The 21,803-nt window shown below is 41.5% G+C and overlaps 1 protein-coding gene across 1 annotated transcript in view; it reads right to left on the bottom strand.

The window, feature by feature from the left end:
- Positions 1-21,803, bottom strand: part of Kdm5b (lysine demethylase 5B) — a 73,378-nt gene that overhangs the window by 37,344 nt on the left and 14,231 nt on the right. The window contains exons 2-6 of the mRNA XM_048357229.1: positions 11,438-11,515; positions 9,495-9,617; positions 7,661-7,831; positions 2,917-3,051; positions 1,344-1,440 (exon numbers count right to left, since the gene is read on the bottom strand). Coding sequence (XP_048213186.1) covers positions 1,344-1,440; positions 2,917-3,051; positions 7,661-7,831; positions 9,495-9,617; positions 11,438-11,515 — 604 coding nt within the window. The remainder of the gene's footprint in view (positions 1-1,343; positions 1,441-2,916; positions 3,052-7,660; positions 7,832-9,494; positions 9,618-11,437; positions 11,516-21,803) is intronic.

Below are 21,803 nucleotides of genomic sequence, written 5' to 3'. Positions count from 1 at the left end.
CTGAGTCCACGGCCTAGGACTGGCCAAAAAAACAAACAAAAAAAAAAAAAAAAAAAAAAAAGAAAAGAAAATCAACACTAAACGAAGATATTATCTCACCAGGCACAGACTGTTCACATCTGTAATCTCAACTACTTGGGGGCTGAGAAATGAGGATCACAGTCCAAAGCCAGCTGGGCAGAAAAACCACAATAACCAAAAAACCAGAAGTGGAGCTGTGACTCAAGTGGTAGAGTGCCTTGAACACAAAGCTCAAGGACAGTGCCCAAGCACTGAGTTTTAAGCCCCAGGGCTGACAAATGCAAGCACATGTGCATGCCTTAAGGCCTGGACTTCAATCTCCAGTACCCTCTCCCTCTCCATCCCCCCCACACTCACTCACACACACTCACACACACACACACACACACACACACACACACACACACACAGAGATACTATCTCTAAAGTCAAACAACTATTCAATGGTTGGGCCTGGATTCATGTTCATGTTGTTTTTACCATACCATACTGCCTTCCACTAACTCACTGATCCCTAAGAACTAATCGTAGTAATTTTGTCATTTGTTATGTGCCCTGTGAGCATAAAAACCTGTCATTGACTTACATGAAGTAACTAACAACCAGGCCAGCAAGGACTACTAAAATTCACTTACTTAGAAAATGTCTGTCTGCCTTGCCTTGAAATGACAGTCAAAGGCACCAATGCTTTTTGCAAATTGGGGGGGGGGGGGGGAAGAGGAGAAGAAAGGGGGAAGAATACAAACAAAGAAAGGGGAAGGGGAGAGAGGAGGGAAGAGAGAAATGGGGGAGAGGAGGCGAGAGAAGGAAAGGGGAATGGGGAGAGAGGGGAGGAAAGAGAGGAGAGGGCAGGGGAGGGAGAGGGAGAGAACTGGAGCTTAAACTCAGGGCCTCAAGCTCTTTCTTGGCTTTTGCACTCACAGCTGGTGAGCCACATCTCCACTTCTGGCTTCTTGTTGGCTAATTGGACATGAGAGTCTGGAGGTTTTATCTGCCTCAACTGGCCCTGAACCTGATCTGATTTTCAGATCCCAGTATCTAGGCCTATTTGTATGAGATACTGACACCAACTCTCAAATCATTTAAATGCACTGAATTAAATTTCAAGGCAGCAAGTAGCTGCATCGAGTCTCAGCAACTAGCAACATTATTAATATTCATATATTTCTCTGTCTCTTACTGGACAGGTAATTATGAGAATAAAGGCATAGATATATTGAGACTTCATCAAGTACTAGGATGTAACAACTGCTCTAGTGTGTGCTTAATTGACAAAAATTTTCATTTGTTTGCTTCCATCTTCTTCACAGATAACCCCTTACCACTATCACACTTCGGAGCTGAACAACCCATCCGGCGTCTCAGATTATGAGTCCGGGATTCTGTTGTCTCTTCTGGCTCTATTTTAATATTCATGGCCTAAAACATAAAAAACAATGTTGTATACATAAATACATAGAAAGAAATCTTTAAAAATCCAAGTGGAATCTCAAGGTGATGACAGCCTTAATTTATCTATTATTGCTTCAGGGAATTCAAAGCATACTTCTTTCTCCATTGAGGAGATCTCACCTTTAGAACTATTCGTTTAAGGTATGGAATCTTGGAAGCTAGAAGAACATTCTCTGGTATCATATTGAAAATTAGAAGGAAAAAAATACCCACAATAAATTATGAAAAGTGTTACTACTCAAATGGAGAACAACTCCAGAAGCATCTCAGTTCTAAATGTTTTTTATTACATTTTCACTAAGTCAAACCACCAAGCAGTTATGTAAAATACCACAATTTTATTAGCTTCTAAGATTTTGCTGACTGCTTACAAGTTTACCACTTTTCAGAAACCATTATTATAATCTACATCTCTAACATTACCGCATTCTTAGGCCTCCCTCCTCAGTGAAGGATAAGCCAGTCTATTCCTGTGTCTGGCGCATACTGGTAAAGCCATTTTAATGGTCTGCATAATAAAGTGTGTGGGGAGCATACTGTATTACTCTCTCATGGTCACAGTCCATTACCATCAGGTATCATCAAGGAGACCAGGCATCCAGATGGCCAGTCTAACATATACATGGAAAGGTTAAGGGTGTATTCAAAATCAACTCATTCTTAGACTAATGAATTTTAAACATGATTACTGGCTTAGTTCTATTTATTTCTTCTGCAAAACACAGAATGGGAATCTCTGCCAATGATTCTTAAGGATCCAGAGACCCACTTGGAAGCACGATCACTACAATTAGGCTTCTCAGCTCGAAATCCTTCTGTGTGCCTTTGCTGAGGTCCTAAAACTTGCAGGAAGTCCTTCACACCTCTATGTGTGAACAAGGTAAGTGAGAAAAGATTCCTCTTTTCTCATGGGAAACCTCCAAGCAGAATTTTTAAAAAATCTTCCACCAAATGAGCTTATCAGTTTTTCAGACCTGATTTTCTTTCTTGTCACTTTTATTTCATCTTATTTAATACCACTTCATGTTTCTCAATTCTTCTCTCTCTTAGCATTTACTTTTTACCAATTTCAGCCTTCTCAGTAAATCTAAGAAACATGGCTTTCACTATCATTTCTAACTGCTCTGATATTAAAAAAAAAAAAAAAGTACCAAGCAATCCAAATAGAGGCACGGGGCAGCACTTAATTCTTCCTGAGGCTCTGACTAGTAACAGCTCAGCAGCTATCTGCCCAGGCAGCACAAAACCAGAGAGCTCTTCAATTCCGTTGCCTTTGTGGGTGCAAACCCCTCCTCCCCATGTAAAAGCTGGACAACACAAAGCAACCCTTTGTAAGATCAGCAAGGCTCAAAACTACAAAGACCACACATGTGAGAGAAAGCATGCTGGACAACCACTACCGCTATGGCTCAGGAGTTCCTTGACATCAGTCTCGAGTCTTACCTCTGCTCTCATGCGTTTTGCTCGTCGGGCTGGAGGACAGGTTTCAGAGGGCTGCACAGACTGCCTCTGGGGAATATCGTGGGGCTTGTATTCCTTGTCCTTGGTGTCTGTGCTCAGATTGGGCTTCTGCAGACACTGGAAATAAACACAACTGTACAGGTGAATTTCCTTTCTTAAGAAATGAATCTTAGAAAAAATTGGTACAGTGGCTCATTCCTATAATCCCAGCCACTGAAGAGAACAGCAGCCTAGAGTGGTGTAAATATGTTAAGAGAAGGGAAAGGGAACAGAAGGAAGGTAGGTGAGTTTCTAAGTGTAACCTCCTGAGACATGTTACATCATGTATATTTGGAATTAAACATAGCAACTAACCAACTTTTGGCTGAGCAAGAGGCTCAGTGGTAGCACTGTGCTTGCCTACCACACACAGGCTTATTTCCCCAGGTCTCCACGGCTCCACCATCTTCAGGGCTTTAGAGACTAACTCAGCAGCATTTTAGAATATAAATGAAAATCTTGATTTTGTTCTTTATTATTTTTTTACTTTTTTGGGCAGTCCTGGGCTTGGACTCAGGGCCTGAGCACTGTCCCTGGCCTCTTTGCTCAAGGCTAGCACTCTGCCCACTTGAGCCACAGCGCCACTTCTGGCCATTTTCTATATATGTGGTGCTGAGGAATCGAACCTAGGGCTTCATGTACATGAGGCAAGCACTCTTGCCACTAAGGCCATATTCCCAGCCCCTTGATTTTGTTCTTGACCACTACACATGCCTGAGTGGTATCATATGCAGACTCTACTCTTAACCTTTACTTGAGAAATGGAGCATAGAGGTGATCAGTATGATCATACCATCATTACACCATCCCAGGGGTCCCTTAAGACTTTAGAAAATAGGCTGATGCAAAGCCGAGGCCTGGGATCCCTTTGCAGTACACCAGGGTCTGTGTCCTTCCAGCTTCCCACACCTAGGCCCTTGCCACTTGGTTCTTCAGCAACAATTCCTTCAGTGTAGACCCACATTCTTTATTTTTTAACTATATGTTTCCAACTCTTCTGTTGTTGTTTTTTTTTTTTTGTTTTGGCCAGTCCTAGGCCGTGAACTCAGGGCCTGAGCACTGTCCCTGGCTTCTTTTTGCTCAAGGCTAGCACTCTGCCACTTGAGCCACAGCGCCACTTCTGGCCGTTTTCTATATATGTGGTGCTGGGGAATTGAACCCAGGGCTTCATGTGTAGGAGGCAAGCACTCTTGCCACTAGGCCATATCCCCAGCCCTGTTTCCAACTCTTCTTTACCCTAAAAACTAACTTCAAAAGTCAGAAGTGGACAGAGGCTTGGCATATTAGCTCAATGGTACAGTATGTCTTCTGATCTGTAGTCAGGTATGTTGTTATATTATGTCAGGAAGTACAAGGCCCTGGGTGGTTCCATCCCCAGCACCACAAATAAGCAGGGTGGGGGAGCACGACCAGAAGTTCCAACAACAGGAGACATCAAACAAGGTCTGGCTATAAAAACTTTCAATAATAGCAAATTTTTGCATGTTGAGCTGGGATGGGGATCAGGGGGGCACCACACTGTATTCAAAGAGTACACGGACACTTTATTATGCATGTGCCAAAAACAGCTTTCAGAGAAATGGCAGGTTGCTAGGGTTACGGGGATTTTGTTTTGTTTTGCTTTTTTTTTTTAAATTAAATTTTATTGACAAGGTGATGTACAGACGGGGTACACAGTTACATAATGAGGTAGTGAGTACATTTCTTGTCATATTTGTTACACCGTCCCTCATTTTCCTTTCCCTTCCCTCACATAAACATATATACAACATCCAGTGTACCAAAATCATAAACAGTAACCACATGGGGTATGCCAAAGGAAATTCACCTAGTACCGTAAATGTAACGACAACAATAAAATCCTCCTGTTTCCTTCTCCTGGAGTTCATTTTGCTTAGCCTCATCTTCTATAATCATATGTACATAGCTGTTGAGCTATTGTGATCCTCTGATAAGGGCTATCCTAGACCTTTTTATGTTTGTTTAGTAAGGTTTGGGATACATAATGTAAGGTCGCTGACCCAAACATATGGAAATGCCATTTGAAAAGACATCTGTTATTTTGTAGACCTGGTCTCTACTGTTCTCTCCCCCCTACCCCCTCTTAAGGGGATTTTGTTTTCACCATACTTTCTACAGTGAATCTGCACTAGTGTCTATAACATACCTGCCACATAGTAGATCCCTCAACAAATATTTACCTGTGTTAAAAATGCAATGTTGGGGCTGGGAATATGGACTAGTGGCAAGAGTGTTTGCCTCATATACATGAAGCCCTAGGTTCGATTCCTCAGCACCACATATACAGAAAAGGCCAGAAGTGGTGCTGTGGCTCAAGTGGCAGAGTGCTAGCCTTGAGCAAAAAGAAGCCAGGGACAGTGCTCGGGGAGGCCTGAGTCCAAGCCCCAGGACTAGCAAAAAATAAAAAAATAAAGTAAAATAAAGATGCAATGTTTGCAGAGGGTATTAAATTAGCATACATGTAGACTATGGGGGAGGTTTCACAGATTTAACTCTATACATGTATACAAACCACTGTGATCATAAACATCTTCTTTCTCCCTGCTTATTAGCCCTCAGGATTTCCAACAATCCAACCCCACCCTCATTCCCCACCTCACCCCCAAAAAAGGAGCCTGTTTTACTTTCCTGATATTTTTCTTAAGTGTGTTTTAATTGTACCAAGAACTTTTCAATTTCAGATGTGCACATATTACATTTTTTCTGGGTAAAATCCTCTATTGCCGGGGCTGGGAATATGGCCTAGTGGTAGAATGCTCGCCTCATAGACATGAAGCCCTGGGTTCGATTCCTCAGCACCACATATATAGAAAAAGCCGGAAGTGGCGCTGTGGCTCAAGTGGCAGAGTGCTAGCCTTGAGCAAAAAGAAGCCAGGAACAGTGCTCAGGCCCTGAGTCCAAGCCCCAGGACTGGCAACAAAACAAAAAAAAATCCTGTATTGCCTTCTCTTCTCCCTCCCTTCTAAATCCCTATGATCAGCAGCTTCCCTTGGAAGTTCCTTGTGCTGTCTTCATACATTATAATAATAGAATTTGGGGGCTGGGAATATGGCCTAGTGGTAAAGTGCTTGCCTCCTAAACATGAAGCCCTGGGTTGATTCCTCAGCACCACATATGTAGAAAAGGCTGGAAGTGGTGCTGTGGCTAAAGAACTAGAGTGCTAGCCTTGAACAGAAAGAAGCCAGGGACAGTGCTCAGGCCCTGAGTTCAAGCCCCAGGACTGGCAATAATAATAATAATAGAATTTTGAAATTATCCCTCTTCCACCTCAAAAAGATCATCTCTAAATATCAAGTCTTTTCAGGTTATTTGCTGTGTAAATGTTCAACTGCTATTTCATTGGAGGGGGCAGATCTTGGAATATGAACTCAAGAGTCTGTACTTGCAAGACAAGCAAGCAGAGATACTCTACCACTGAGTGACAGCTCCAGCTCTTTTTGCCTTCACTGATTTTTTAGGTAAGGCCTCATGACTTATTTTCCCCAGATTAGCGTAGCAATGCAATGCTTCTGTATGTGGCTGGGATTACACACATAATCACTGGCTCTCTAACAATACGGATACATGCTTCTAAAATGCTGCAACTCAGAGCAGGAAAGACTCTCTCCCTTTATTCACTGTAATCTCACTTAGATAGGAAGAGTTAGGTCTGATGTTGGCACATGCCTGTGAAAAAAGAGGCACAAAGGTTCTGCCCTAAGTCTTCTACTGGATTCACAGGCCATTAATACATACAGGTGAGTTGGGGTTTTTGAACTCAGGGTCTTTCACTTGCTAGGCAGGCACTTTACCATTTGAGTAAATCTAACTATTGTACATTGAAAAACAAATAGAGGGCTGGGAACATGGCTTAATGGTAAGAGTGCTAGCCTAGCATGCATGAAGCCCTGGGTTCAATTCCTCAATATCACATAAATAGAAAAGGCTGGAAGTGGTACTGTGGCTCAAGTAGTAGAGCGCTAGCCTCGAGCAAAAGAAACTCAGGGACAGTGTCCAGGCCCTCAGTTCAAGCCCCAGGACTGGCAAGAAAATTTAAAATTATTTTAAAAACAAATAGAAAACCTGTGGGGTGGAGGTGTAGAGTTCAGTAGTGAAACACTTATCTAGTGCAAGTGCGAGGGATTAGGTTTGAATCCAGCACTGCAAAGCAAACATATACATACACACACACATATATATACGCACACACACACTTTCTGAATAGCATTTTTTTCTAGGCTAAAAAGGAAGATAAAAAAATTCCTATCATCTGATAATACAAAATAATATTTATCAAAATGTATTTCAGGAAATGAAATCAAGAGGGTTTTCTTTTTTGCTGCTTTTGTTTTCTTTCCTTTTTTGTTCTGATAGGTTTTTGGTTTTTTTTTTTTCTTTTTTGCCAGTCCTAGGGCTTGAACTCAGGGCCTAAGCACTGTCCCTGGCTTCTTTGCTCAAAGCTAGCACTCTATCACTTGAACCATAGCACCACTTCTGTTTTTTTCTATATATGTGATGCTGAGGAATCAAACCCAGGGCTTCAGATATGCAAGGTAAGTAAGCACTCTACCTACCACTAGGCCATATTCCCAGCCCCCAATTAGTTAATTTATCTGTCTTTGGGAGTGTATAGGGAGGCACAGAAATGGAGGGACAAAGGATGAACAAATGCAGCAATGGTACTCACCCTCAAACTGTCCCCAGACAGGAATAAGTTGTAGGGGTTAAGGATTCGCTCATAATGTCCTCTGATGTGTGAGCCCACAGCTTTTCCAGGAGCAAACCCCATCTTGGTAGCAATTTTGGTCCACTTTCTATCCTTGCAAACAACTGCAAATCCACCTTCTTCTGCAACTAACTGTGAAAATATCAAGAAGAAATGAATGATTAGAAACACATAAATGGAAATCATTTCTAACTACTTCACATTTAAGTATTAAGTTCCTAGATGTGGTTATCTAAGAAAAACAAAAAATACATAAGCTGTTAACTTGAAGCTGGAAAACCTAACATTGCTTTATTTTTATGTTTTTATTGTTGTTATAAAGATGATATACAGAATGGCTACAGTTACATAAGTAGAGTACATTTCTTTTTGGACAATGTTACCTCTTCCCTTGCTCTCTCCCAGTTTTTCCCTCCTAAAAGCACTTTTTTTTTTTTTTTTTTTTTTTTTTTTTGCCAGTCCTGGGCCTTGGACTCAGGGCCTGAGCACTGTCCCTGGCTTCTTTTTGCTCAAGGCTAGCACTCTACCACTTGAGCCACAGCGCCACTTCTGGCCATTTTCTATATATGTGGTGCTGGGGAATCGAACCTAGGGCTTCATGTATATGAGGCAAGCCCTCTTGCCACTAGGCTATGGTCCCAGCCCTCCTAAAAGCACTTTTGACAGCATAATCTGTGAATACTTTGTCCCCAATAAGGCTACCTCTCACTTCCCAAAACAGTCACCCTAGTAAAGCCAGGTTCAGATTAACAACTAAATCTCTACTACAAGTCTCTTACACAGCATTTGGTCCTACCCTATAACCCCTTAGATTATAGGGTAAGATGTCTATAGGATGTCTATAAACAAAAGGGTGGAAAGCCTGTTACTATGTTTGCTGGAAAGAATGATGCCTTCACAATTAGGAAGAACATCAGACTTCTCTGCTTCATTAATTAAAAAAAAAAATCTGTCTTCTTCTTTATCTGACCTAAAATGGAAGGAATCCCTCACAGAATTACTGTGAAGTTTCAAAATGATTTAAAAACAAAAAACAGGGCTGGGGATATGGCCTAGTGGCAAGAGTGTTTGCCTCGTATACATGAAGCCCTGGGTTCGGTTCCCCAACACCACATATACAGAAAATGGTCAGAAGTGGCGCTGTGGCTCAAGTGGCAGAGTGCTAGCCTTGAGCAAAAAGAAGCCAGGGACAGTGCTCAGGCCCTGAGTCCAAGCCCCAGGACTGGCAAAAAACAAAAAACAAAAAACAGGTGACAGAGATGGGTGCCAGTGGCTCGTATCTATAATCCAAGCTATTCAGGAGGCTGAGATCTGAGGATTGCATTCAAAGCCATCCCAGGCGGGAAAAGTTCGTGAAATTTTTCTTTTGTTATTTATTAAAATGTTATTTTATATTATTGTAAGGGTGATGTACAGAGAGGGGTTACAGATACTTAAGGTATTGAGTACATTAATGAGTACATTCCAAACTCATTACTGTGAGATTTTTATCTCCAATCAATCAGCAAAAAGCTGGAAGTTGATCAAGTTGCAGAGTACTAGACTTAAACACAAAATCTCAGGACAGTACCCAAGGCCCTGAGTTCAAACCCCAGGACCAGTCCAAAAAAACAGATGGCAGGAAAAATATTCTATAAGGTCTCCAGATGATAGGGACAGCCTCATCTATATTACTCAACACAACTGAAAAATCTCATTTTATCTATTTCAGACAGCAAGCACTTTTAAGAGAAAAAAAGAACAAATATGCTGTCAGAACAGTATTAAAGGAGTACAATGAGCATTAGTCCTTTACCTTATTTAGCTGGAACAAGTCCAAGATCTTCCTCTCCACATGTGGAATTTTCAGAGTGCTCCCCTGTAACTCCCAGTACTTTGCAATCTGGTCCAGGAAATTCAACTTTACACGAGTTTGAGCCTAAATGACAAAGAACTACATTTAACCACCAACTTTTTCTTTTTTTTTCTCTTCTGTGGCAGAGTCTAGGTTGGCCTTGATCTGCCAGACTCAATCAATCCTCCTAACTCACCCTCCTCCCAAGAAGCTGAGACTACAGGAAGATGCTACTGCTAAATGTGGCACCCACCTAGATTCTTTTAAAGCTCCTTCCTGTACCCTCTTCATATAGATATCATTCTTAGAATATTTAATGCAAAGCCACTTTCTAAATAAAACGGAGGAAATAGTCCAAAGTATATGACTAATCATATATTAACAAAATATATTCATGTACCAGGCAGAGTTAAATGCTCTTCAAGCCTTAACATAACATTTAGAACTGCTTTAAGCATAACTTCATGATATTGCTTAAGATTATGACAAATAAGCTTCTATATGCTAGGTTAGTCTCCTTGCAGCTGGATGGTCTAAAGGTCCTTTCAGAGTGGAAATTTTCTTATTTCTTCAAACAAGTCTAAAAACAGACTTGTAATGGTATTTCTACATACATTAATAAGCCCTGACTATTCTCCATGGGCCATTTTTCCTTCCTAACCTGATAAAATATTAAGCCAGGCAGTTTGAAGAACTTTATCTTGCAAACCAGACCAAAAGATCAATGTTTAGATCAATGTTCAGATGTTCACAACCATATCTAAGAACTCTAATACATACCAGCTATTTTCAAGCTTAACTTGAAATCTGAACATACACTGTAGAGCTCTTAAAAATATAAATATTAGGGCTGGGAATGTGGCTCAGTGGTACAGGGCTTGCCTAGCATGCATGAAGGCCCGGGTTTGATTCCTCAGCACCACATACACAGAAAAAAGCCAGAAGTGGTGCTGCATCTCAAGGGGTAGAGTGCTAGCCTTGAGCATAAAGAAGCCAGGGACAGTGCTCAGGCCCTGAGTGAGTACCAATCCCCAGGACTGGCAAAAAGTAAACAAATAAATATCATACACACACACACACACACACACACACACACACACACACACACACATAACGTGTGATCATCAATGTCTACAGAATTCCATTTGTTCTATTTCACTTAAAAAATATTTGATTCAAGCCAGGCACTGGTGGCTCACACCTGTAATCCTAACTACCCAGGAGGCTGAGATCTGAAGATTGTGTTTGAAGCCAGCCCGGGCAGGGAAGTCCTTGAGACTTTTATCTCCAAATAACCACCAGAAAACTGGAAGTGGTGCTAAAGTAGTGGCTCAAAGTAGTAGAACACTAGCCTTGACCAAAAAAGCTCTGGGACAGTGCCCATGCCCTGACAAAAAGAAAAAAAAAGTTTGGTTCAGTGTAGGAACACACAATAAAGGCTCAATATTGAAATTGGATCCCATTTGTAAACAATAATGCAAGCAATCCGAATCTGTTATCAACCCCCCCAAATTTTTATCTACCCTACATTTTAAAGCTTTCTGTATGGTACCCCTCCCTGTATTCCTCATTCTTCCTTGGCAAACAAATATTATTTAAATCTAAGTTATGTACTTAAAGAATATCAAGGCTGATAATCTATCTTATAACTTTCAAAGTAGAATCTCTACAAAGCCTACATTGTAGTGATTACTATCTAAATGTAGAATGATTTAGGGTATACCAATTCATAGTCCAAAAACTAGAGTTTTTAATGAAATGTGCTCTCCAATGTTCCAACTATCATTGTTTTATCATGATTAGTCATCATCCCTATTTTCTCACTAAAATTAGATAGGTGATGAAGTCTCTTCCAAGAGAAAACCTCTAGAATACGGACGACCAAACCCCAGCAAGGGCATTACCTCCAATTCATTCAGCCTCTGGATACGTGGAGTAAAATGAAGTTTATCAACATCACATGCAAACGGTGGCTGCCAATCCTAGAAGAGACCAAGAGCTCCCATCAGAAGAATTTATAATTGACACTCATAATTATTACAATCAAGTTCGTGTACACCTATCTCTTAACCAGTCAAAATTTAAAACCTGTGTCCACCACATCAATAAGTAGAAAATGCACCATCCCCTTCCCTAATGAATGATAGCTATATCTCACATACACCACTCTCTTCCCTGGCCCAACAATGTCACTGAGCCCAATCCTCTGCTGAAAAGTCAAAAAGTTAAGGGGGCCAGGCACTGAAGGCCTGTTATCTTAGGTACTCAGAAGGCTGAGATCTGAGGATTGCAGCTGAAAGCCAACCCAAAAAAGTCAGATTCATCATCAAAAAGCTCGAAGTGGAGATGTGGCTCAATTGGAAGAACACTGGCCTAGAGTGAAAGACCAGGAAGAACTCAAAGTCCTGAGTTCAAGCCTTGGTATCAGCACCAGAAAAAAGAGGGAAGAAAGAAGTGACAGTCAAAAACCAATCCCTTTTTTGGAGGGGACTCATGACTTCAATATCCACCACTCAACTACTTGAGATACAGCCCCACTCTCAAATCAATTTTTAGAATCACTCTGTTCTCTAGAGAATCCCATTATCATGGAAGAACTGCTGTCATGAGGGAATGAGCAATTAAGCAGAAAAATACATACACATTATTACCTAAATATGGAGGAAACGTGAAACAATTGCTCATAATAGGTAGAGGCACACTCAGGAATGAAAGTGCCTGCCTCACAAGTGGAAGGCTCAAGGTCACACTCCAGTACTGCATTCATAACTACCCACAATATGGATATAGTTGAAGGTATAAAAAGCATGCATTTTTTCACAAGTTTCAGGTGGGAAAATGAAACACTGGAGATGTATAGTGGCTATGTTGAAGAGGAATGTGAACATATTCAGAACTCCCTGCACTTAAAATGCTTACAATGATAAATTTTACATTATGTGTATCTTAATATCTGACACAATGAAAAAAGAAAAAGCAATCACTCTAGTATGATCTCTACTTGATGACATGGGAAGCTTATAGGGGATTTTGTGTCTTTATGCATTTTAAATAAAATCTAATATACATTATTTAGTAAATAATGTTACAGAACATGAGAAGGATAAATCACTTCATATCTAGAAAATTATTCTAGCCAGGTCAGTTGCTCACACCTGCAATCCTAACTAGTCAGAAGGCTGAGTTCTGAGGGTCCTGATTCAAAGGCCAGGCAAGAAAGTCCATGAGATTATAATCTCCAATTAAACACCAAAAGTGCCAGAAGTACTGGGCACTGGTGGCTCATGCCTGTAATCCTAGCTACTCAGGAGGCAGAGATGTGAGGATTGTGGTTCAAAGCCAACCCAGGCAGAAAAGTCCCCGTAAGACTCTAAATGACTCAAACCTGGAAGTGGAGCTGTAGCTCAAAGTGGTACAATACCAGTCTTGCAGGAGCAAGGGGGGTGGCTCAAGGATAATGCCCAAGCCCTGAGTTCAAGATCCAGAATTGGGCGGGGGGAGGGGTAGTGTCAAGAGTGAATTGTTCTTAAATAAATTGCTAGCACCAAACAATACATGCACAAAATTAACTGTAATATTATTAGGAAGATATGATTTGTTATCTTGTAGTACAGCATGTGCTTAGAATGCCGGAGGCCCTGGGTTCATCTCTAAAATAACAAAAAGTTAGGCTAGAAACATGGCTCACGTGGTATAGTTCCAGCTATAAGCAAGAAGGCCAGATGGGAGCATGAGGCTCTGACTTCCCGCCCAGAATTAGGACACACACACCATACACAAACACAAAAGAACGTTTGCTCAAAGTCCTAGATTAAAAACCATCAGTAACAAACAAAAAAGGCTGAGTTACAAAGCAGTAGTTACAAACCTACTCACTATCGTACTAAAAATAAAAGAATGAATGAAAAGTGACAGAACTGTTTAAGGCAATCAAAGGTAGTTTTGAAGTGTTTCAGCTAATTTTTAAATGGCAGTTAATGACAGGCTACACTTCATTAGTTAAATATCCTCCATAATAGAACACCTGGGATCCAAAGACAGGATTATCAGTTCTAAGTCCCTGACTCAAGGGAAAAAAAAAACACAAAAAAACCACCACAGTAGGGACCCTGGGGTTTGTTTGGTAGCAGTAATACCCGGGCTTGAACTTAGGGCCTCTGTTTGCTTGGCTGGTGCTCTATCACATGAGCAATTCCTCAAGCTCTATTTTATGCTAGTTATTTTTGAAGCTGGGTTTTCTAAACTTCTTTCTGCCCACATTTTCACTCTCAGCCAAGAGTAGGTCATTCTTGTAAGTTTGATTTGTCTTTAGATCAACAACTAAAGATAAAGTAAAATGTTTACTTGTGTGGAACAGAACACAGTACAAAGAAACCACATCCCTTCTTAACAATCTATAGCAGGTTTATGAGAACTTTATAATAAGCAGAATTTTGCTTGCTCATTCTTTACAAATGCTGTTCAGAAGTGAGCTGATCTGCTCCAGGCACTGGTGGCTGCAATCCTGCTACTCAGGGGCTGAGATCTGGAAGGTGGTAATTCAAGGCCAACAAAGACAAAAAAGTTCACAAATGTAACTTGAAGGTAGGGATGAGGGGATGGGTGGAGCAATGGAAGGGGTGACACTGATCAACATGCATCTTATTCATAATCTGACTTGTAGAATTGTAACCTCTTTGTACAGCTACTTAATAACTGAAAAAAATAATTAACCTTAAAATTGAAAAGAAGAAAAGTCCACAAGACTATCTCCAAGATAAACAGCTGAAAAGCAGGCCTAGAGGTGTGGAAAGGGGACAGCACCAGCCTAACAAGTACAAAGCCCTGTTCAAACCCCAGTATGGCAGGAGGAAAGAGGGGTAGAAGAAAGGGAGGGGGAGGAGGCAAAGGAAATGATCTTGGGGGAAGGTGAGATCAAAACCATTTAATGGGGCTGGGGATATGGCCTAGTGGCAAGAGTGCTTGCCTCATATACATGAGGCCCTGGGTTCAATTCCCCAGCACCACATATACAGAAAATGGCCAGAAGTGGCGCTGTGGCTCAAGTGGCAGAGTGCTATCCTTGAGCAAAAAGAAGCCAGGGACAGTGCTCAGGCACTGAGTCCAAGCCCAGGACTGGCCAAAAAAACAAACAAACAAACAAACAAACAAAACCATTTAAAAGAGCTGGACCTTGTGGTGCATTCTTGCAACCCCAGCTACTCAAAAGGTAGAGGAGCAAGAAGATGCATTTGAGGGCCAGGCTGAGCAGTTAAGGAGACTGGAAAACTAAAAGCAAAACAATGTGGCTCAACTGGTAGAACACCTAACTAAACAAGCACAAGGCCCTGGGTTCAGTTCCCAGTAAAGCAAAGATGCAAACAAGTTTTAGGATGGGTGCCAGTAGCACGTGCTTGCTGTAATCCTTCCTCCTCAGGAGTTTGAGACCGGGAAACTTGTGGTTCAAAGTTAGCCTGGGCAGAAAAGATAGCAACATACCATCTCCAAAATAATTCCAAGATAACCAGCAGAAGAAAGCCAGACAGGAGTAGTGGATCAAATGACAGGGCCTCAGCTTTGAGCAAACAAGCAAGCAGAACAAGCACCAAACCCTCAGGTTCAAACCCCAGTACTGGTGAAATCACCATCATCATCATCATCATCAACCAAGACAGTATGTTATGTGATGTGATTCCTGGATTGATGACTGATAAATAGCTGTTACTTTAAAATTCACAGTAACTTTAATATTTTAATATTAAAGAAATCGTTTCACAAGTTCTTTTATGGGGCTGGAAATCTGGCTTAGTGGTAAAGTGCTCACCTCATAAAAAAATGAAGCCCTGGGTTTGATTCCTCAGCACCACATAAACAGAAAAGGCAGGAAGTGGTCCTGTGGCTCAAGAGGTAGAGTGCTAGCCTTGAGCAAAAAGAAGCCAGGGACAGTGCTCAGACCCTGAGTTCAAGCCCCAGGACTGGCAAAAAACAACAAAACAAAACAAACAGAAGTTCTTTTATTATTATTAACACAGATCACTGAAAAGTTTGTTTACTCTTCAGGTAACGAAGAATGAGTAAAAACTGAGATAAAAATTAATGCCATTCTGCTTTGGGACTTGTCAGCACAAAGCTGTACTGCTAGTACCAGAATGCCATGCCATTACTGCCTTAGGAAATGAAAAGGTCCCTGGCAAAGTCTAGCCTCATTGTGTCCTGAGGGGTTGTGAATGTGTATGCTAATCCTTGGAATTGAATTGAACTCAGGGCCTAGGCATTATCCCTGAGCTTCTTTTGCTCAAGGTCACAAGTTGGGCCACAGCTCCACTTCTGGCTTTTTACAGTTGTGAGAGCCACCAGTGCCTGGTCTGTGTTTTAACACTCAGAGGGTGAAAAAGGGATGAACCACACTGGCATTGAATGAACCATGATGGGCACTGGTGGATCACACCTGTCATCCTAGCTACTCTACTCAGGAGGCAGAGATCTAAGGATCATGGTTTGAAGCCAGCCAGGGCAAGAAAGTCTGCGAGACTATAATCTCCAAATAATTAATTCCAGTATTCAGGAGAGGATCACAAGTTTGAGGCCAACCAGTGCTACAGAGTGATATCCTACGGGAAAAAAAAAAAAGAATTATTTTCCTTAGTACTCCTTGGGAAGGCAATTAAGAGAAAGCTGAAACTGCAAAGTCCTCAGAGAGGCTAAGAAACATCAGGTAAATGTTTGTCTCAGTCCCAGCACTAACCTGGCAACAATGACTTAAAGCATGTTTAACCAAACTGTTTAAAAAATAAAATTCATCAGTGTGAGACTAACATTCAATTCACTAAATGCAATGAAAACTCCCTCTGTAGATGATCTAGTGTATTTGCACCCATATATCAAACATACTAGAATAATAATCTTTTAATCTTTCTAATTATAGAGAAGCTGCCATCATTTTTCAGATCTGATCATCAGCAAATGAGAAAGTATTCTCTTACAGAATGAAGCTACACAAGTTGGTTTTCTGACTCCCTGAAGACAAACCAATTAACAATCAATGTCAAAAGCACATTCATGTTAGTTTACAATGAACAACATTAACTAAGGATCAAAGCATTTTTCTAATTGCGTATGTTCTGGGAAAGCCAGTCATCAGAATAAATATACTCATAGGATTTCAACCAATGTCATCAAAGGTAAGAGCTGTCTGTAATTATCAAAATTAACACAAAAAAACCTCAGTGCAAAGTTTTAAGGATCCAAACCCCCCCCCAAAAAAAAAAATCTGTCTTGATAATTGAGCCAACTTTACAATCAGTTGAGAATGCCAAGAAGTATAACCTTACTAATGATTTCTCACACACACACACACACACACTCTAAAGAATCACATCTCATCAAGTCGGTAGCTCTAAGTCCGTATTATATCCTTAAAATGTGTAAATGTGTGCACAGATTTAAGAGGTAAAACCTGGTACACTGTAGCCACTAAAAATTCCTTACAAAAAACCAAGTAGAGTTCATACTGATGAATCCAACGAGACCAACTGCAGACCTTTGGGAAGAAACGCATTCAATGTCTGCCAAACAGAACAAAAGCCCATTAGATAACACTTACTCCTCTCCTGCTTCTTCCTTCCTTCAGGGTAGGCTTGGCACCAACCTGCTTTAATTAGCCACCCATTTGTACAAGGCTGCTTAAAACTTCCCATCTTTGGTGAGCCTCTAAACACACTTATATTTGGAAGACTTTCTTCTGTGACTTTGAAACCACTTCTATCATTTAAGTCAGAGGCTCTAAAATTCTATGTAGAATCAAATGTGTGAGGCCAGGCAGGCACTGCTGGCTCACAACTATCTTAGATACTCAGGATGCTGAGATCTAGGATTGTGTGGTTCAAAGCCATTCCAGGAAGAAAAGTCCCACGAGACTACAATTAACTAAGCAAAAAAGCTTGGTTGAAGGAATGGTTCAAGTGGCAGAGCACCAACTGTAAGCAAAAAATCTGAGTAAGAGCTTGAGGCACTGACTTCAAGTCTTTGTACATGCACCAACCCCCCCCCCCCCCCCCCGCCGCCAAAAAAAAAAAAAACCCACTACAGAATAAAAGAACCTAAGGCTCCTCCTCACCTGGGGTGTACCTCTTGCACTTGGCTGGAGGGCACCTGCTGAGTACATGTAAGGCCCTGAGTTTGAGTTCCAGCACCAAAACAAAACCCCTGGGCTTCTAATTTCTAGAAAAAAGCCTTTTTTCTAAGATACGTTCTTCAAAGGACATCTGGGGGGAGGAGGGGCTGGGAATATGGCCTAGTGGCTAGAGTGCTTGCCTTGTATACATGAAGCCCTGGGTTCAAATCCTCAGCACCACATATATAGAAAAAGCCCAAGGTGGCACTGTGGCTCAAGTGGCAGAGTGCTAGCCTTGAGCAAAAAGAAGCCAGGGACAGTGCTCAGGCCCTGAGTCCAAGGCCCAGGACTGGGGGGGGGGGGGGGCAGGGGGGGCGGGGAGAAGGACATCTTTGGAAAAATGAGCTGGGTAAAAAAAATAATTATAATAACTAGAATATCCAGTATTTGAGTATTTGCAAAAGACTCATGTCCAGTGAGCTGTACTGAAGGTGTGGCTCGAGCAGTAGAGCGACTGCTTTGTGTGTTGTATGCTGGGCTGCCCAGGAGATGCCAGTTGCCCTGTGCCAAGTTCCACATTTCATGTCAGCATTAACCCTTCCTCCTCCTTCCTGGCACTCCCACACCTTCCCAAGTTATAACTGTATTAACTATCAGCAGGTTGGACATTTTTGAGACAGTTCCTCAACAAAGCTTTGCATGAATGATCCTGGGGCTCCAGGTCTATCAAGACAGTGACCTGCTGACTCCCATTGTCAAACAGTGGCAGTGGCCGCTCTGAAGGGAGCCCAGCAGTGGTGTCACCCTAGGGATGGTGGGAACTCAGGTTGTTTGTCCAAAGGAGTGCTGGCCCTTGGACACCCCTGAATCTCAGGCTCATTATGCAACTCTTTTTGGATGTTAATTGGTTTAATCAATGTGTAACCCGTCACATGAAACAGTCTTAGATTAATTGATTGTGATTCAGATACTGAAAGCACTAGATATTTTATGCTGCAAAAACCTAATCCCACAATTTCCCAATCACTACCTAGAGTAACCTCAACCTCTCTGCTCTTCATTTTCATTTTGCTCAAAGATTCTCTCTTACCTTTTCCTCAAAGAACCAACCAACTGTACCTAAACCGTGTATATTTTACCTGAAGGGGCTTTAAATAGTTTCCTATGCAAGATACATTGTAGCACATAAATTATACAAAAGTTGCAGTAAATTTTGCTTAGATTTTTTAAAAGAGCTGTGGTTTATTCTGAATCCATATAAACACTAGTTGCATACAAATGTGGAAATGGTTTTAATAGAGATTCAAAATTCTCTTTGCCTTCATAGAACATTGTCAATCAATATGTTAATACTATTATGGAACAAATAAAAATACTGATGGTTCACACCTATAATACTAGCTACACAGGAGAGTAAAATCCAGAAGATTGAGGCTCAAAGCCAGCCTGGTCAGAAAAATCTGCAAGTCTCATCTCCAAAGTAAACAATGCAAAGCAAGACTGGAGGCATGACTCAAGTGGTAGAATACTATCTAAGCAAGCAAGCCAATCTAAGAATAAGACCTTGAGTTCAACTCCTAGTACTGAAAGAAAAAAAAAAAAGTTGAAAGTAAAAATCCTATCATAGGGGCTGGGAATATGGCTTAGTGGCAAGAGTGCTTGCCTCACATACATGAAAGCCCTGGGTTCGATTCCTCAGCACCACATATATAGAAAAGGCCAGAAGTGGCACTGTGGCTCAAGTGGCAGAGTGCTAGCCTTGAGCAAGAAGAAGCCAGGGACAGTGCTCAGGCCCTGATTTCAAGCCCCAGGACTGGGGAAAAAATGTACTTACAACTATGAAAATAACCAAAAAGGCCTACTTTGATATCCTTTGGTACTCCCACTGTTTGAGTCATATGGGGACCCTAGCAGTCAATGCCTATCTCATTTCACAGAGGCAAATGCTAGGTGAAGAGATGTGATGGGGTTTGAGTGAACCCTCTATTGGTTTTGTCTCAGGCCCTTCAAAGGACCTGCACAGAGAAAAACAGACAGTGGAAATCAACTGCTCACAGATCTATTCATTCCTGCATGCAAACTCAAACTTCCCTTTCAACACTGCAGCAACAACTCCAATTATGGGCTGAAGAATCCCCTTGAAATCTTTAAATGGAAGGTCACAAAGAGCATTCGTTTATATGTGAGCTGCATCCACTCATTTCTATCACATTAAAACATATTTTGTGGGCTGGGGATATGGCCTAATGGTAAAGAGTGCCTGCCTCATACACATGAGGCCCTGGGTTCGATTCCCCAGCACCACATACACAGAAAATGGCCAGAAGTAGCGCTGTGGCTCAAGTGGTAGAGTGCTAGCCTTGAGCAAAAAGAAGCCAGGGACAGTGCTCAGGCCCAGAGTCCAAGCCCCAGGACTGGCCAAAAAAAAACAAAAAAACATATTTGTGTGTGTGACAGTCCTGGACACCAACCCTATAGACCATCCCATCCACATCCAGTCTCTCCCTCCAATGAACTTCCCTTTCAGATTTTAAAATCAACCTTTTAATTTTTTCCATCCACTAACAATTTTTAAACCAATAATTTATTTTTAGCCCATTATGACCTCAACTGCAGTCTTCTTGCCTCTGCCTCTTGAGTGCTGGGATTACAGAACTGTGCCATCTTGCCCCTCAAATTTATCACTTAAAGAACTTGTCTCAAAGAATATATGACTTTCTAAATATTAAGTATTTGAAAAAATAAAGCACTGTTTCTGTGTTCCTCTATTGTTAAATATAAAATGGTATTTAATGGCATGACACCTGGAGCTCACACCTGTAATCCTAGCTACTCAGGAGGCTGAGATCCGAGGATTGTGGTTCAAAGCCAGCCCTGGCAGGAAAGTCCATGAAGCGCTTATCTCCAATTAACCACCAGAAAACCAGAAGTAGTCCTGTGACTCAAGTAGTAGAGTGCTAGCCTTGAGCTGAAGAGCTCAGAGACAGCACCCAGGCCCAGAGTTCAAGCGCCAGGACCAACAAAAAATAAACACAGGGCTGGGGATATAGCCTAGTGGCAAGAGTGCCTGCCTCGGTATACCCGAGGCCCTAGGTTCGATTCCCCAGTACCACATATACAGAAAACGGCCAGAAGCGGCGCTGTGGCTCAAGTGGCAGAGTGCTAGCCTTGAGCGGGAAGAAGCCAGGGACAGTGCTTAGGCCCTGAGTCCAAGGCCCAGGACTGGCCAAAAAAATAAATAAATAAAAAAAAAAAAATAAAAAAAAAATAAACACAAATAAGGGGCATGACACAGTATTTCTTTTTCATTTTGGGGTTTTTTTGTTGTTGTTTTAGCCAATACTGTGGTTTGAACTCAGGGCTTCATAGCTGCAGTAGGAAAAGCACTTGCCTAACACATGCAAGACCAATACACAAAACAAACATGGAAGATATATACGTGTACATGCATGTCTATGCAAATGCATGCATGTGTGCATATATACATAAACTGATAATGACCTGTATTTATAATTTCTCTAAATGCTTCAAATTTATTGTCACCAAAGCTACTTAGTAACTGAAGATCAGGCTTACTGCAAGTCAATGCCTGGGCCAAAAAAGCAAGTGACTCATCTCAACCACAAAACAAACAAACAAAAAACCTGAGTAAGATATAGAAAGATTATGGAACCAGGTGCCACTGGCTCACATTTGTAACCCTAGATCAGAGAATCTTGGCTCAAAGCCAGCAGGCAGAAAAGTCCATAAGACTCTTATCTCCAATTAACTAACAGAAAACTGGAAGTGGAGCTGTGGCTCAAATTGGTAGAGCACTAGCCTTGAGCTCAGGGACAGTGCCCAGGCCTCAAGTTCAAGCCCCAGGACCAGCATTAAATAAATAAATAAAGAAAGAAAGAAAGAAGAAGAAGGACGAAGAAAAGCCATCTTCCATCCAAATGGGTGATACCATGATGTGGGCTTAACCGTGAAACATTAACAAGTCACAGAGAGAAATGACATGTATCACATGAATGAGACCAGGGAATTTCCAGAACCTTGCCCTGTGTGATGACAAGCACTAGACTATTCTCTAGTGTGCTTACACTCAGATGTCTTACTATCACAGAGCTACCTACAATGTCACAGCTATGTAGTAAGTTGTTTTGATTTCTCTCATGTAATCACAACGAAAAAAA

This window comes from Perognathus longimembris, chromosome 11, assembly GCF_023159225.1.
Source record: "Perognathus longimembris pacificus isolate PPM17 chromosome 11, ASM2315922v1, whole genome shotgun sequence".
NCBI lineage: Eukaryota > Metazoa > Chordata > Mammalia > Rodentia > Heteromyidae > Perognathus > Perognathus longimembris.
The sequence above is the reverse complement of the archived record's forward strand: the minus strand, read 5'-3'. Positions and strand labels throughout refer to the sequence as shown.